At 29.9% G+C, this 16357-nt stretch overlaps 1 protein-coding gene and 1 long non-coding RNA gene across 3 annotated transcripts in view; both read left to right on the forward strand.

Annotated features, from left to right (window-relative positions):
- LOC109345193 overlaps window positions 1-15944 on the forward strand; it is a 17750-nt gene extending 1806 nt beyond the window's left edge. Inside the window, exons 2-3 of the long non-coding RNA XR_002107400.1 lie at window positions 13010-13014; window positions 15831-15944. This is a non-coding gene — a long non-coding RNA (uncharacterized LOC109345193). The remainder of the gene's footprint in view (window positions 1-13009; window positions 13015-15830) is intronic.
- LOC109345192 (KH domain-containing protein At2g38610-like) lies at window positions 4101-7744 on the forward strand. 2 transcript variants are annotated; one of them, XM_019584035.1, is made up of 8 exons: window positions 4101-4173; window positions 4609-4775; window positions 4886-4974; window positions 5790-5929; window positions 6206-6322; window positions 6441-6557; window positions 6701-6844; window positions 7348-7744. In XM_019584035.1, exons 2-8 carry the CDS (start codon window positions 4684-4686, stop codon window positions 7498-7500), a joined length of 852 nt encoding a protein of 283 aa, XP_019439580.1. In that variant the 5' UTR covers window positions 4101-4173; window positions 4609-4683; the 3' UTR covers window positions 7501-7744. The 2 variants fall into 2 exon arrangements, with proteins under 2 accessions (XP_019439580.1, XP_019439579.1); XM_019584034.1 differs by lacking the exon at window positions 4101-4173 and adding an exon at window positions 4226-4525.

Raw genomic sequence — 16357 nt, forward strand, 5'->3', positions numbered from 1 at the left:
TGAACATTCACTGATGATGGACTATGGAGCGCCCCCAACCCAATGGTGGAAAATGGAGATTTATGATATTCGCCAAGGTGGAGATTGTTGTGCAATGACTCATATCTCTAGATAACAGCAATACAAGTTATGGGTTTGGGCTGATGTAAAGGAGTTAGGGTAGAGGGCTATATATATTGATGTTATGTAGACCTAATGTAACAAGGAGAAGAATAGTAAAACATTAATCTTTATTCTCTAATAATATATAGTGGTAGCCACTCAACGCTCCCGGGAACGTAGGCACAATTGGCCGAACCTCGTTACCAAATCTCTTGTGTTATACTCTTGTCTCTATACTCTTTACTATTTGATTGTTCGCTTGTTCCCAACAGTAAGTTTAGATAAGACTAAAATGAATTTAAGTACAAAGTGAATGTATTTTAGTCAAAATGAAGCCATTAAATTATCTAAAGGTATATACAAGCTCATTTTCTCATTTTATATTTAAGCTCATTAAGAAAGTTTTTAATTAATCGTACCTCTATGATTTGTAAAAAGTGTTACACAACTCATATGTATATAGTACGGTCAATGATGAATGCAGGATCCAGTTGCATAGTGTAACATATATTAAAAATTGAAATAATATATATCATCATTTAAAAAAAAATGAAAATATTAATGTCAAAAATAAAAAAAATTAAATATAGTTAATCAAATAAATTACATATTTCATATTTAATCTCTACGTGAGTTTATATTTTGAAATTATTGAATGATAAATTTGTTATCAATGTTGTTGAACACTTCTCGCTAAATATAAGTCACTAGATAATCGTTCATCCATGTATCTCTCATTCGATTACTCAACTTATTTTTCACAATTTTCATAATTGAAAATATTATTTCTATAGTTGTATTGTTAACTTCAAAAGAAAATAAACTAACGGATAAACAATGTGTCTTACACTTTCAATCAATTTATCTTGAAATTATTGATTCCTTTCAAATAAACAAATTCAAACTGTCAATGATGCAGGTCTCAAGTTGATTATTAAACATTACTAAATCAGTTGAACAAGAAACACATAGATAAAACATTACAAATTCAATTAATTTTGACATATAAAAATAGAGAAGAAATCGGTTAGATCAAACAAAACATATAAAAAAGCAACTAAATATTTATCTCGAAAAAATAATTATAAAGTTCTTTAAACTGCAAATCCATATTATTATAAAATAATTCAGCATAATAATGATTATTTGTTTTTCATGAATTATATCTTTTACAAGAAAAATTATATTTTGGAATATAAATATTTTTCTCAAAAAATCAGGTTGTGCACTTGCCCACCCTAAAAGATACATAGCATTGTCACTGAGTATGGTTGTATTTTTGTATCGTACTATCAAATGTATTTTCTCATTTTTTTGGTAAGCAACTAATCCTTTTCGGGGTTCGTGGCTATCCCTCCCAACAAATGTTGCTCACATGAATTGAATCATCGATCTTAGAGGTCCAGTGAGGCTTTACACTATTAGATCAATGTCTTGTTGGTAATATGTTTGTTTTTTTGAATAAATACAATATTGGTATAGGGAGATTCACTCTCTTTTCAAAATATATTTGGATGAGATGCATCCAAATTTTGTATAAGATTTTTCAAATTTGAATATTACGAACTTGCAAAAAATAATACAACAAAGCATTGTAAGATGTGCATGATTCTCATAATTGTGACCTATCTTGTGGCTTATTTGATCCACACGTTCTTATAGCTGGACCAACATGCCACATTTCCTTTAATTGTTTTTTTCAAGCACACCTCATAATTCTTGGAATCCTATGCTCATTCTCTACCTCCATTCTAAGTTATAGTACGTTTAATTCTATGGTTTCATTTTGGTTGCACGTGATATTTAAGTATCTCATCTATATATTGTTAAAATGTATATCACATTATGGAAAAGAAATAAAGTATTTTTAAATTCAGTTTTAAGTCATGCATAGATGAAAACAAAATTAGGAATAAGCCCCTATTAAGGAAGGAATCTAACACGGATGCCCACAATCCCACATGTCAATAAACATGATTTTTCTTAAAGAAATTAATTAATATTTGGATTCTTACAACTTCTGCATACAAAAAATTATATATACTTTATTTTTTCAAAATGATAAGAGCATTTTAAAATTAGATACAAAAATATATATTTTATTAAGAGCATGGTATGACAATTTTGTCTCTGGCTCCAATAAAATCATTTCCATGTAGGACACCTATGGTTCAAACCAAAAAAAGAAGACATTTAATATGCTATAAAGATGAGTATATAATATGATTTTTATGTATGTATTGATAATGAAAGCAGTAACAAAGTAAGAAATTTTCGGATGTGAAGGCAATTAAATTATACATTTATAATATAAACAATTTAAAATATTTTTATAAATATATTTATTACTAACGTTAGTTAGTAAATTCTTATAGAATATACATTACTTACTAATTTTTTATATAATAATAATATTATATCACAATAGTAAATTAGGTAAAATTTATTATTTGGCATGCTTGGAAAACTATTTAGCTAAAGTAAATTATTTAGCCAATATCTCCATCCTGATAGTATATTGATTGTTGGAGTTTTTTATATTATGAATACATTATTTATTATTATGTGTTGACTATTATTAACTCTATAAATAACTAGTGTGTCGGCGGCCACTCCGTATCTGCCGACCCATATTTTTACTTTTTAATATTGAATATTTAATTTTTATATATTTCATTTAGAGAATTATATCATTTTTATCGTACATGATATTATAATTTTTGATAAAGATATAAAAATGAATTGTGATATTATTAAAAAATGTATTGGTAGTTTTATATATTTAGTGGATGTAACTTCCTCTATCCTTCATTTATATTTTTTATTGTATGGAAAAATATTGTAATAATTATTAATTATAAGGGCAAAATATGTAAGTGAAAATTATGCTATGTAGGTAGTATAATATGTTTTGGCTTTATATATAGTAAAGATATACATAACATGATAGATTAGTAACCACCAACCAAGAGTGTTGATTCAAATAATATATGTTAGATTCCCCTTAAGCAAGGTCTCGGGTTCGAGTCTTGTGGATGAAAAATACCCGCTGGAAGAATTAGTCTCATATACCTATAAATGGTCACGGCTCAAACAAGATTGTCTCAAATGCATGAAACTAAATCACATACCTATGGATGGTTTCATCCTATTCGTTTATATTACTTTTATTTAAGTATAAGAGTATTCTAATTTAACTAAATGTGTAAGTTGGTAAGATTCATAGTCATATAGCATGAAACTAAATCGTTCTTGGGATATCATGTAAGTACACTATTTTGATTATATATACTACTATAAATTTAATAATCTCTGGCTGATTCCCAAGTTATGAAGGCTATATAGAGTTTCCAATCAAAAGAGAATCGTTTTGGTTTGCAGATTCGGGTAACACAAGAATGGGGTGACAGGTGGTTCAAAATATTGGTATCATATTAATAAGTACCAGATATGAAATCAATAACAATAACTTGACGTCCATACAGTAATTTGTAAGTTGGTGTTAAATTGAAGTCCAAAATATTAAATATTTAATTTATGTAAGAACAACATTTATTGGGAAAAATAGTCACAAACTTAAAATAAAAATGATTAGTTTTTTACCCACAAAATAAAGAGATATCCTTAACATTATCAAAAAAAAAAATATATAAATTATTATAATAATCATAATTGCAGCCATTAAGCTGTCAAAATTAATGGCAGTATAATAATAAAGTCATTTTTTTTTTCCTTCCTTCTATAGGAGATAATGAGATATTATATACTAAGCTAGACTTGTTTGGTTTGAAGGTAGTTGGAAGATATTTTTCTATCTCCTGGTAGCTGTAAATGACTAAGTAAAACTTTGATAGAGATAACAAAAAAACAAATATTCATTTTCATAGTATTTGATTTGATTTGATTATTTTTATGGTATAGTATATATTTATATAACTATATTAATAACTATATAACTATATATAATTATATATATCATGTGTAAGCGTGAAGCATGTGGGTGATTGGTTTCAATCTACATGCTCATGATCTGGTGACAGAGAACCAGTGACCCACATTGGTGTCATTGGGGTGGCCACTTTCATTGCTTCTTCTTTCTTCTAATTCATTCAAATCAATATCTAAAGAGTTTTTTTTTATAATTTTCACTACCCTCTTTCCCTTCAATCTCTCTAATACATATGTGATTAGAGAATTCTTATTATATAACAATAACAAAAATCAACATCTTCAGTGACACCTGTTTGTGTTTGTTAAGGAAAACATGTATACATGATATACACAATAACACAACCTTTGCATATGCAACAGAAGCCAACAAAACAACTATTGTAACACTCTCAGAGAGGGTCAGAGAGACACGTTTTTGAGCCTTGCTTTTACTACTACTGAGGCTTTAGAAGTGACCCTCCACTCATATTTTGTAGTTTTCTATCTTCCTTTACCGTCTCTTTTCTCTTGTCTTTCAAGCATAGATTATGATTCTGTTTTGTTTTTATTTATCAGGATTTTTGAACTACACCAAATCTCTCCTTTAGTTTTCTATAATCCTTCAGAGAAACTCATATCCTTGTAGAATTTATGTCTGGTTTGTATAATCAGATTTCTTCACCAGCATCCCAGAGGGGCAATTCACCCAATGTGAACATGAGAAACAATTTTGACGCTGAAAGGTGGATAATTCGTCTGCTATTCATTATGAAAGTTTTGTTTTTTCACTCAGTTTTTGTGTATTGGCTTCAATTAATTTCTGCATTTGTGTTCTTGTTTACATTTGTTTTAGTCAGTACTTAACGGAGCTGCTCGCGGAACACCAGAAGCTTGGTCCTTTCATCCAAGTCTTACCCTTGTGTAATAGACTCCTTAATCAAGGTTGGTTTGTGTATTTCGAAGTTTCGGTTGCGAATTTTCTCCTCTTGGTTTTCCATTCATTTCAACTGATCTACCTTTTTTTAATTTGAATTAGGCCAAGTCATAAACTCAGTTTTCTGGTTACTTGGACTAATTTGCCATAAGCTATTGTGGTCAGGGTTATAATCATCTGGCTTGTAAATTTCTGACATTCTGGCTGGCCTGAAATATAGTGCGATTTCATTTCAGTTTATCGGTTAATTTTTTCGTTAATAGTAGTTTATAAATGCTAAAGGAATTAGAAGTCTAAACATATATTTTTCAAATACAAGTAATGAATTAGTCTACTATAAATGTGATAAAACAAACTTCTCTATGATTCTCTAGAAATCTTATCTGTTTGATCAAACCATGGAAAGGAAACATCTTGAATAGGTAAGTTTCGGATTAACAAGAAGAGGAAAAACAAAATGCAGATGAATCCAAAAAAGTCCATATCGATATAGGCTACAAAATGCAGATGGTGGTCTATATCTGAATTCCTTTGAAACAAATGCAGAAAAGTTTATAATTTTGATTGTACACTCTAGAAAATATAGAAAATAGGCCTGGTCCTTTGGATGAGTAATGTAAACATTAATCTGGACTATCTTTAATTAATGGTGATCTCTATAACATTGCTTCAATAGTCAAGGTGTTCATATAGACAGCATTCTATGTCATAATTTATGTATCTGCTACTATCTTAGTCATGAATTTCTCATTAAAATTATTTATGTTATTTGATTCAGTATTCTTCATACCAGTCCTTATATTCTGCATTGCCTTGTTATCAGAGATTTTTAAGGTTTCCGGAAAGAATGGATACTTTCAGAACCAAGGCTTTAGTAACTTTGACAGAATGCAAAGCCCAAGTTATATGGCTTCTCCAGAGATAACACCAAACTTCAGTGGCTGGAACAGCCTTTCACATGAAGTAAGTATCTGAACATAATATTTTTTATCTTTTATGTACTTTTGTAAAAAATCAGTCAGTTCAAGTACTTGACTTTTGGATTTTTTGCATCTATCTGTGTTTTATAACATACAATAGCTATACTTGATTTCTTTGTATATCATATATAGTGTTCCTTTTCTCTTTCTGTTTCACCCGCCCCTTGTTTTATGATTCTCGATTCATCTGTTTTACATGGCTTTATCTGTGTTAAGCTCTAGTTTCTTTTACTGATTGGTTAATTTCATCATACACTAGAGGCTAGCTGGACTACAAGGACTAAATTCAGATTGGCAAACAGCACCAGTTGTTCCAAATTCTCACATTGTGAAGAAGATATTGCGCTTGGATATTCCTAAGGATAGCTATCCAAATGTAAGATATCTTACATATTTTTTTACATTTTGCTATAAATTTAAGCATTTCTTACCATGTTCACATAGTTTGTTGTTTCGGAAGACCTTGGAGATACTAAAGCTAGTTAGTTTTTCAGTTTAATTTTGTTGGCCGGCTTCTTGGCCCGAGGGGTAATTCGCTGAAGCGAGTCGAAGCTACCACAGGTTGCCGTGTTTTTATCAGAGGGAAAGGTTCAATTAAAGACCTGGACAAGGTATCATCTCTATCTTACTGGATTTCCATGTAACTGCACATAGCTTAATTTTAGTTCCTCTTCAATTTGTTGGCATTCTGTGTTTCTTCACAACTTATGTTATTTGCAACTATTAACTTTGCTCTATATTTTTTACCATACAGGAAGAGTTGTTAAGGGGAAGGCCAGGGTATGAGCACCTGAATGAACCACTTTACATTTTAATCGAAGCTGAACTACCGGCCAATGTTGTTGATCTAAGGTTAAGGCAAGCACAAGAAATCATAGAAGAGCTACTTAAACCTGTGGTAATATGATTTTCCTCCTATTTTTCTCCCTTGTTACATTGTCCTTTATGCATCTATTACTGCACAAAAGAGGACTCCTCATACTCTGCCGCAGTCTCTTCATTATTTTTGTTCTGCATATAGGCAATAGCCTAAGATAATTGATCCACTATTTGCTTTCTTCGATGAGTAATGGTAGATAGCCGAAAAAATATAACGCAATAATTTTGACAGAATACAATGGTTGTTGTTGGATGGAATTAAGTATTATGAACAACTAATCATCCAAGAGTTTACAAACATGACACACCATTCTATAGGGAAAAAATGGTTAAAATTATTGCTTCCAGCAATTTTCTTTTTCAACATGCTATGGCAAATAGAAATATGTGCATAAAGTGAGTTTTCTCTTGAGCCAAATATTCTAAGTGCTTACAAGTCTTACAATAAAATAACATACATTTGTAAGAAGATCTTGTATTGGTACATAAGTTTTTCTGGTTCTCCTCTCTTTTCATGTGCAGGATGAGTCACAGGACTTTTACAAGAGGCAACAACTAAGAGAACTTGCTATGCTCAATTCCAAATTTAGAGAAGATAGCCCTCAACCTCAACTAAGTGGTAGTGTTTCTCCATTCACTTCTAATGAAATAAAACGAGCCAAGACTAATCATTAATGGTTATATATTGATTAAGAATTGCTACATTTGATGTTGCATCTTGTAACTAAATTTCTGTATAGCTGCAATGAGAGAAGGCTTTGTTGATTTGGAAACAAAATAAGGGGGAAGATACATATTCATTGTTAGAGTCTATTGCATTAGTAGACTTGCAAAACTAGCAGAATTTTTATTAAACTATATTTTGACCTGTTTCTTAGTCTATCTATAATGTGTATAAATGTGACACTTCCGGGATTTATCAACTATTTATTGATAGTATTGAAAAGATGCGTTTCATATCAGATGTGTATGTACTTCACTAGGAACATATTACAGCACTTTGTTCTCATTAGCCTGGCCACTTTTTGTCACAAAGGTAAAAATATTAGATGGAATGTGATGTGTACTAATGGTGTTAAGGTTTTTTTTTTATGGAGAGTATTATCTATCATTCATATATTAAAAGTCATTAATTTTTAAGTAAAAGTCACACACTCGAGTGTTAATGTACTATTAGTGTGAAAAAAACTTTACGGTGTTAAGCATACCAAATTCACCAATTAAACTCAAAAGTATATTAAGTTGTACTATTTTAACAAACCCCTTTTGGATCACAAGGCCATATCTTAAGGATGGTTTCTATAGTAGAGCCTTTAAAGTTAATGTAGATATTGTTCACTGTGACCCTACTAAGACAAGTTAATCTTCTTTTGCTTTGACTTGTTAATGATTGTCTCTATAATGTGGAGCTATTATATATTTCATTTGTGCACCATTGGGTCTCTATTATTCCTTTACTAATTTGCACTATAAAGAAACTTTTTCCATAGTGGGAATAAAAAAGAGCTAAAATATATGCTTTATAACTTACAAGGCTCAGACGTTAATGTAATCAGAGTCAGAATAGAATTATCTTACAAGTGATTGAAAGTATATTCAGAGAATATTTGTTTCTAAATGAGTTAGTATGTTTTGATGTATTCAATTGGTGTTGCTAACAAGTAAGAAACATTGTGATTAGCACGCTAAATATATAAGTAACACTTAGTGTAAGTGGTTGGTGGTATTCATAAAATATTTATCAAAAGAGTAGTGCTAAAGCCTAAGTTTAAAGAAGAATAGACATGTTTAATTTCTGAGTAAATACATATTTCAATTTCTCATGTTTTTCGATATTAATACTTTGGTCCTTCAAAAATTGAAAAACTTAAAATGATCTTAAAAATTTTAAACATAGGTTAAATTAGTTCTTTTTAGGGTCAAATTAGTCTTGAGCAGATGTTGTAAAACATGTTAAAAAAGAATTAATTTGACCACTATTTGAAATTTTTGGGAACCACTTTGGATTTATCAATTTTTAAGGGTCCAAATTGATAAGGTCAAAAAACATGAGACACTAAAATGAGTATTTATTCTTGTTTACCTTACCAATGATTCAGTGATCTCTTTGTGTGAATATATTTCTTTAAGTGTGAGATTATATTAAGAAATTATGTTCTAAATATTTATTTTATTAATAATATGTATATAGGTGTGCATAATCTTAAACCCTTGAAATCCATAACCCCTAACCCCTGTGGTATTGAATAAGGTAATTCGTTCTATATTATGGCCTAATTACCCTTGTAATTTATATGCAATCCTACCTTGTAATTAGAGGTTTTCTATAAATCATGAAGTGTTGACATGTAAATGAAACGTTTATCTTTTAAAATGTATTATATACATTGCTAAATGGTCTTTGCTACCAACTCTCCTTTCATTATTTTTTATTTATATATTGTTAAATAGTTTCTGACCTTAATGATTAACATATAAGAACTATATACAAATCAGAAAAGCTGATAATGTATTCATATATATGTATAGTTGTCTTTTGCACATATTTGTGAATGTGAATTTGACGATCTTTATATTCTTCAATTATTTTGTTGTCAATTCTATATATTATATTGGATGTGTACCTGTAATAAATTCAAATCCTTAATAAAAGCATAGATGAACCAATTCAACTATACATTTAGACAAGATCTCAATATAGCTATCATGTGCAAACTTTAGAGTACTCAGTTAAGCAAGAAGATTACAATATGAGAGTTGTGTTATTTATTTATTTATTTTGTAGTTTAATAATGATCCAATTAGTCAATTACTACCATATATAACTGCTAACTTATAGTCACGAATATTAAGATTTCAATTGTAAATGCTGAATATATTGAGATCAAATTAAACATAGATATTAATCAAAACATTCTTACCTTAACAATTTTCACAAAATTCGAAATTTAAAAGACCACTTAAAAATAGAATCAAGGGACACTACACTAGCACTATCAGTGACGGTGCTATGTGTAGTTCAAGGTGTGCAGCCCTGAATTATGTATGTGTATTACTTGGAATTCTATAAATCTATATTTTTTGTTAATGACGTGATATTTTTTTTTTGTGAAAAATAAATAATTATTATGTTAAATTATTTTATAATAATATGGATGTAATATAAAGAATTTTATGATTGTTTCTCTCGGACAAATATTTATTTGTTTCCTTATATGTCTTGTTTGAGTTTAACTTATTTCTTCTCTAGTTTTATAAAGCAAAACTGATCAAATGTACAAAGTTTTATCTATGTGAGTTTTGTTAGTTGATTTGATGATATTTGATAATCAACTTGAGAGTTATATCATCAATATGTATAACAGTGTTGAATTTGTTTATTTTAAAGGAATCAATAATATTTAAGATAAGTTAGTTAAAAGTGGAAGACACTTGTTTACCTATTAGTTTATCTTCTTTTGAAGTTAACAATATAATTATAGAAATAATTTTCAACTATGTAAATTGTGAAAAATAAGTTGTGTAATTGAACATGAGATGCATTGATGATGATTGTCTATAGACTTAATTTAGCGAGAATTATTCAATAATATTGACAAAAATTGATCATTCAACGATTTTAAAATGTGCAATTAATCGAAATTAATGATAAAATATGTAATTTATAATTGATGACGTTTATTATTTTTTAACATATCTCGCATACTCTAATTTTGGTCCTCGATTCATCAGTGAGCACTATCTTTTAACCACTCGCATTCAACAATACCCTAGTATGGAACACTCTTAAATGATAGGTAGAGTTCAAGTATATGAAAATCAACAAAGCTCAAAACAAACATTATTAAATCTCTACGATCAACGATGTGTATTTCACTAAGTAATTATTTTATAACTATAGAATTCAATAAATAGACACTATTGATTCTCATAGACTCAAGAACATTTGTTTTACTAAGCATTGTCCAATGCGTAGCTTTCCGTATAGTTATAGAACGAGTGCATTTAGATATATTTATTAATTATATATAAATTCTTATACTGTATTATTTAGATATAAATAATAGAACTAGAAATAAAAAAAGTCCCACTAATATAAATATTCTCCTATTCAAATTACTAAACATTCTAAAAAATTTACATTTTTAAAAATTTTAGTATAAATATTCAATTATGTATATATTTTTTGTAATTAATTAAACAAAATTTATATATGAATTATATTTTTTTGCATTACTATAATTAAAGTAGTCTATTAATATTCAACATGTATAGTTTTTGAATTATTCTATTAAACAACACTCCGTGAAACAAACGTTATTAAATCTATACAATTAACAATGAATGTTTCACTAAGTGATGTTATTTTATAACTTAGAGATTCAATAGCATTCAATAAATTGACACTAGTGATTCTCACAAATTCAACAACATTTGCTTCACTAAATTTTGTTGAATCTTATAGTTTTCCTTATAGTTACTGAACGAGTTCAGTTAAAGATTCAATTGCATCTCTTTCAAGATTCAATTGTAGTATAATATAGGGTTATATCGAACCACAAAGAATTGCCTAATAGAAATGTACTCATACTTTGGATCTTTTATCAAAAGTAATAAAATAACAATTAAAGTTTTTTGTGATTTTATGAATTAAGAAACATGAAAAAGTAAAGAACTAACTATTTACAAATTCAAGAAGGGAAAATTGATTTGAAAGATGAAATTATTTGTTGACTCAAATGATTTTGAAAACATTGCAAGTTATGTGTTATACTTTCAGTTAATTTCACACACCATTTCTAAATCATTCATCTAGTGTCCTAGAATGATAAGATGATTTTCAAACCTTATGTAATACACTAAACAATAGTTAAGTGTCACTCGTCGGAGTAGGTTGTCACACCCTACTTCAGGCTCCATTAACACCATTTAGCCTTGAACATACATTGCTTAAATTAGATGCTTGATGTGGCAAGTGAACTAAGGTGTAGGTTATAGTTTTTAGATCACTTGTCAACACTTTAAGAAGAAGCATTTTTGGATCTTTAAATCAAGTTTTAGGTGATCAAGCTAAAACTGCATTAAGAACTTCTTAAAGATTTATAACTTAACCAAAAAGTAATAACTTGAATGTATTGAAATCAAAATATGAACAAATGAAGAGAAGAAATAACCTTACACGATAATTCAAATCAATATGTAGGAGTATGAGCCATCTATCTAAGGATGAAATGCTTTTGATTCCAAATGAGGTTACAAAATCATGTTTTTGCGCATCATTTGCCAACTCCATAAACTTTGAATTTTTATGAACTAAAAGCCTAAAAACAGCCTAAGAACACTCTAAAAAGATAGAGAACCAAAAAGGGAAGAAAAAGAAGAATTTATAACATATGTACAATGTGTTAAAGTGAGAAGGTGGGTGTGCCTTTTATAGGCAAAGTCATGGGAGCTTAGCTGTCTTGGTTGGCCGCCCAGCGCCTGACCAGGCTCACCCAAGCTGGTGAGTCAGCAGCTTTTCCCATCTGGGCAACTAGCTTGGACAGCCTATTACGGACTAGGTTACATATATGGTGATACCTCTTACTTGTTTGTTCAGAACATATTCATGCATGAGGTCATGTGCTTGGACTTTAAGCAAAGAATAGGCAAGTTGCTTGATGAGTTGGCCAAGCTTTCTTCATGGCTAGGTTTCTGACTTGTTTAGCTGCCCAGCTCAAGTCTGGCCCACGCCCAGCTGCTTGGTTCCTTTATGGTGAAGGAACCAACCTTTCTTCATGCCGAAGCATCCTTTGTTCCATGATTTCTTGAGTTGGTTTTAATTGGTTACTTGGAACTTTTGGCATGATTTCTACAAGTCTAAGTAAGCTTTTGAGTTTATGTTTTGCTTTGCATACCTAGCTTGGGTTTCTTCATGGTGAATAAAGGTACATTTCTTCAAGCCTAAGTCATCTTTTTGGTGACAAGCTTAAGCACACAACATGTTGTACTTAGCTTGTTTCTTTTGAGCATTTCCTTTTGACTTGTGATTTGGCATGAATTTTTGGCTTTCTTTTGATTTAATCAATTTCCTACAAAATTCAAGGAAAACTTGGACAAGAGGTGATCAAAAATTATTTTATTCAAACATACTAAATTTATCTAAAAAGTGTTGAATTAAGTTGGTTTTCACATTTTTGCATAGGATAAGTATCATGAAAAGTGTATGAAAATTAGGTATTTTTGACACTTATCAACTCCCCGCAACTTAAGACTTTGTTTCTCCCCAAACAAAAGTAAAATAACAACTACTTGGCTTTAGAAAAAATTAAATATGTACAAGATCAAAACTATGCATCATTTCAAAGTTTGCCTGACATGTGTTTATGATTATGTGATTTTGACTCATAATACTTCAAGCTAAGAATAAATACATCTTTTCAAAAATTCATGTAGAATTTCACTTATAAAAAATGTTATCAAGCAAACAGATGAATTTTCACACACGGTTCAAAAATGAAACCAAATGGGTAAGTGTTTCACTCAAAACTCAATTTGTTTGGTTTGCTAGAATTTAATTTTGTTTTTCTTCTCAACACTTACTTTGATTGCACAAAATTTTCAAGAATCACTAAGGTCTTCCTTAGGTTGTAATGAGGCTTGGCTATCAACGAATTTTGGTTTTTCAAGATATTAAAAAATACTTCCAAAGTTAAAAGAGAGCAAAAATTGATTTGTCTTTTAAAATGTATACTCTTTTTCAAATTTTTCACTTTTTTTCCTTTCCTCATTCTTTTTCTTGACCTTTTCTTGATTTTTCTCAATCTCTTTTTACTCATTTTTGTTTTTGGAGCATTTCTTTACTTTTTTTATTTGTAAAGAGATTGAGATTTTTTTTCTTTTCAACACTTTATTATAAGACCAACCATTCCCCCAACTTAAATTTTTCCATCTTAGGTATCGACACCCCTAGAAAGGGGGGGGGGGGGTTGAATAGGTGTAGCGGTTATTAATCACCACTTTTCACACCAAAACCCAGTTCTGGAAACTGTTAGGTATCAGTGGTCTAGGAACACCTAGAAGGGGGGATAGGTGTGGTGGTTAAAAATTATTGCTTTTTAACAACAACCCAACAACTCGAAAAACTGTCCAGTTAATCGATTAACGGAAGGGTTTAATCGATTAACACAGTTACAGAACAAATTGATTGAACAAGCAAATTGCACAATAGATAAGATATACTTTAAACATATATATTTCAGATATTATTGCATACAAGTGTTAACCATATAGCATTAAACAGATATCCAAATTCTCAAGTATATATTCAGTGTATCAATGTAAGAAATAGAAAACAAGATAAAGAAAGAAAGAATAGTGCAAAAGGATTTTTATCCTGGTTCATTTGCGGTCCACTACAAACTACATCCAGGCCTCCCCTTCTCTTTCTTTCTTCACAATATTGAATTAAGATACAATTACCAATTCAATTTACAAGCACAATGGATGCTCCCTTCTTGAAATCTAGGATCTCTAAAACCTGGTTTGACTTCTACCCTTTCGCCTCTTGAGAAAACCTTTCTCGTGAACAAGCCCCGACCAAGAATATTATCCTCAAATCAATACCTCCATGCCTTGGTGAAGAACTTCAACCTCTGTGGTGATTTCACACCAATAGACAAATCCAGCCTACACAATACACGTTAAAAAACAAGGTATTCTAAGCACATAAAGCCTAAGATATTACAATGTAAAGACTAATGATTAACTCTTATCCTAATCAATTAAGCCATCAATATGAAAGTGAGTTAATTAGAATACAGTATGCAACAAATTTCTTTCGATCAGAATCTAATGCATGATCATGTGAGCAATATCAAATGAATATCAAATTATTCAGAAACATAAAGTATGTTAGAGGAAAACAACATAATCTCTCTTCTCACACATGCAATTCTCAAGCAAAATAACAGTGAAAATATGAATGCAAGATGCTCTCTAATACATCCCTAAACAATTAGAATGAATGATCATGAGCTCTGAGTGAAGCCTCATATTTATAGCATAGTGAATAAGTAGTTAAAAACGTTGCAAAAATAGTTAAACAGTTAAGCAATTACAACAGGTAAAACAGATTTCAGTTATAACATAAAACAGACACATTAATCGATTAAGACTACCATTTAATCGATTAACGGACTTACAAAATGACATCCAAATTAATTAAAACAGAAAACACATATTCAACATAAAATTAGTTACATTAATCGATTAAGCTTACATGTTAATCGATTAACTGGAGCATTTATGCATATGTTTCACAAGGCAAACTTCTCATATGTTATGTGCAATACGTATACATGTTTTACCATTTATATTATGCCTAATATGCATAAATAACATATATGATATATGCATGAACATACGATTAACTAGATGATGTATCTCATTTATATGGTAGTTTAATTATGATGACTTAAGAGACTAGCATCTAGGTTCACCTAACCTATACTCACTTACTACGACACACATCCCAGACTACTTAGGTTATAGACTCAATTTATTTCCTAGTCTAGATATGACCAAATGAGCATAAGACATGTTGATTGTTGAGTCATCTTCAAGCTTTGTTAGAACCTTGTCTTCATCAAAACATAGGCTAAGATAGACTAATGCTATTCTTGACACTTTGCACTTTCAGAAACAACCCAGTTAATCGATTAACCAGTGGGCTTAATCGATTAACACACAACAGAAGCAGAATGATCAGAGCAGAAAATTACACAATTATTTATTAACAGATAAGCAGAGATATGTTAGGTATTTCTGGGACGGCAAGCGCACCGTATCGTACAAGTAATAAAATCTAGTAAAGTACCGGGATATCGTCCTCATGGAGTAGAGTGAATTTACACTAGTTCTAGCAAGAATAAATTGAATAATTATTTACACTGAATTGATGTAGTAATATGATGTTGGGTTGTGAAAATACTAAATTTTAGTAAAAGTTTAATAACAAATTTAAGTAGATGAGATCAAAATTCATCATTCCTTCCAATTTGACATCATGGATTCAATTACAAGCAATTTATAAAATTATTGATTTTGATGCACATTTTTCAGCAAATCATTTACATCAATCCCTTGATTGTAAAATCCTTAGATAACCATTCAAATTCCGATTCCTCAAATATTTGACCAATTATCTAGTATTAAGTGAATGTAAACGCACTTCATATATTATTATCCATTCCTGAAATAATGATACATGAAGGAAAATGATCCATATCCAGTGTCAAGTTTAATTTCCCAATTAAACTTGAACCTATGAACAAGAATTTAGTAGCTAGTTAAACTCAAGTAATAAAACGGGATAAACTTCCCAAAATCAAATAAAACATGTGTTATAATTGAATCCAGAAGTACAAAATGTTAGAAGATTACATTTCTGATCCCAACTATGAACGATCAATCACTCATCCTCTTTATACAATATTCCACTCATGAAAGTATACAAGAAAATATAACATGGAGTCGTTCCCACAACTCCGAT

This window comes from Lupinus angustifolius, chromosome LG04 (genome assembly GCF_001865875.1).
Source record: "Lupinus angustifolius cultivar Tanjil chromosome LG04, LupAngTanjil_v1.0, whole genome shotgun sequence".
NCBI lineage: Eukaryota > Viridiplantae > Streptophyta > Magnoliopsida > Fabales > Fabaceae > Lupinus > Lupinus angustifolius.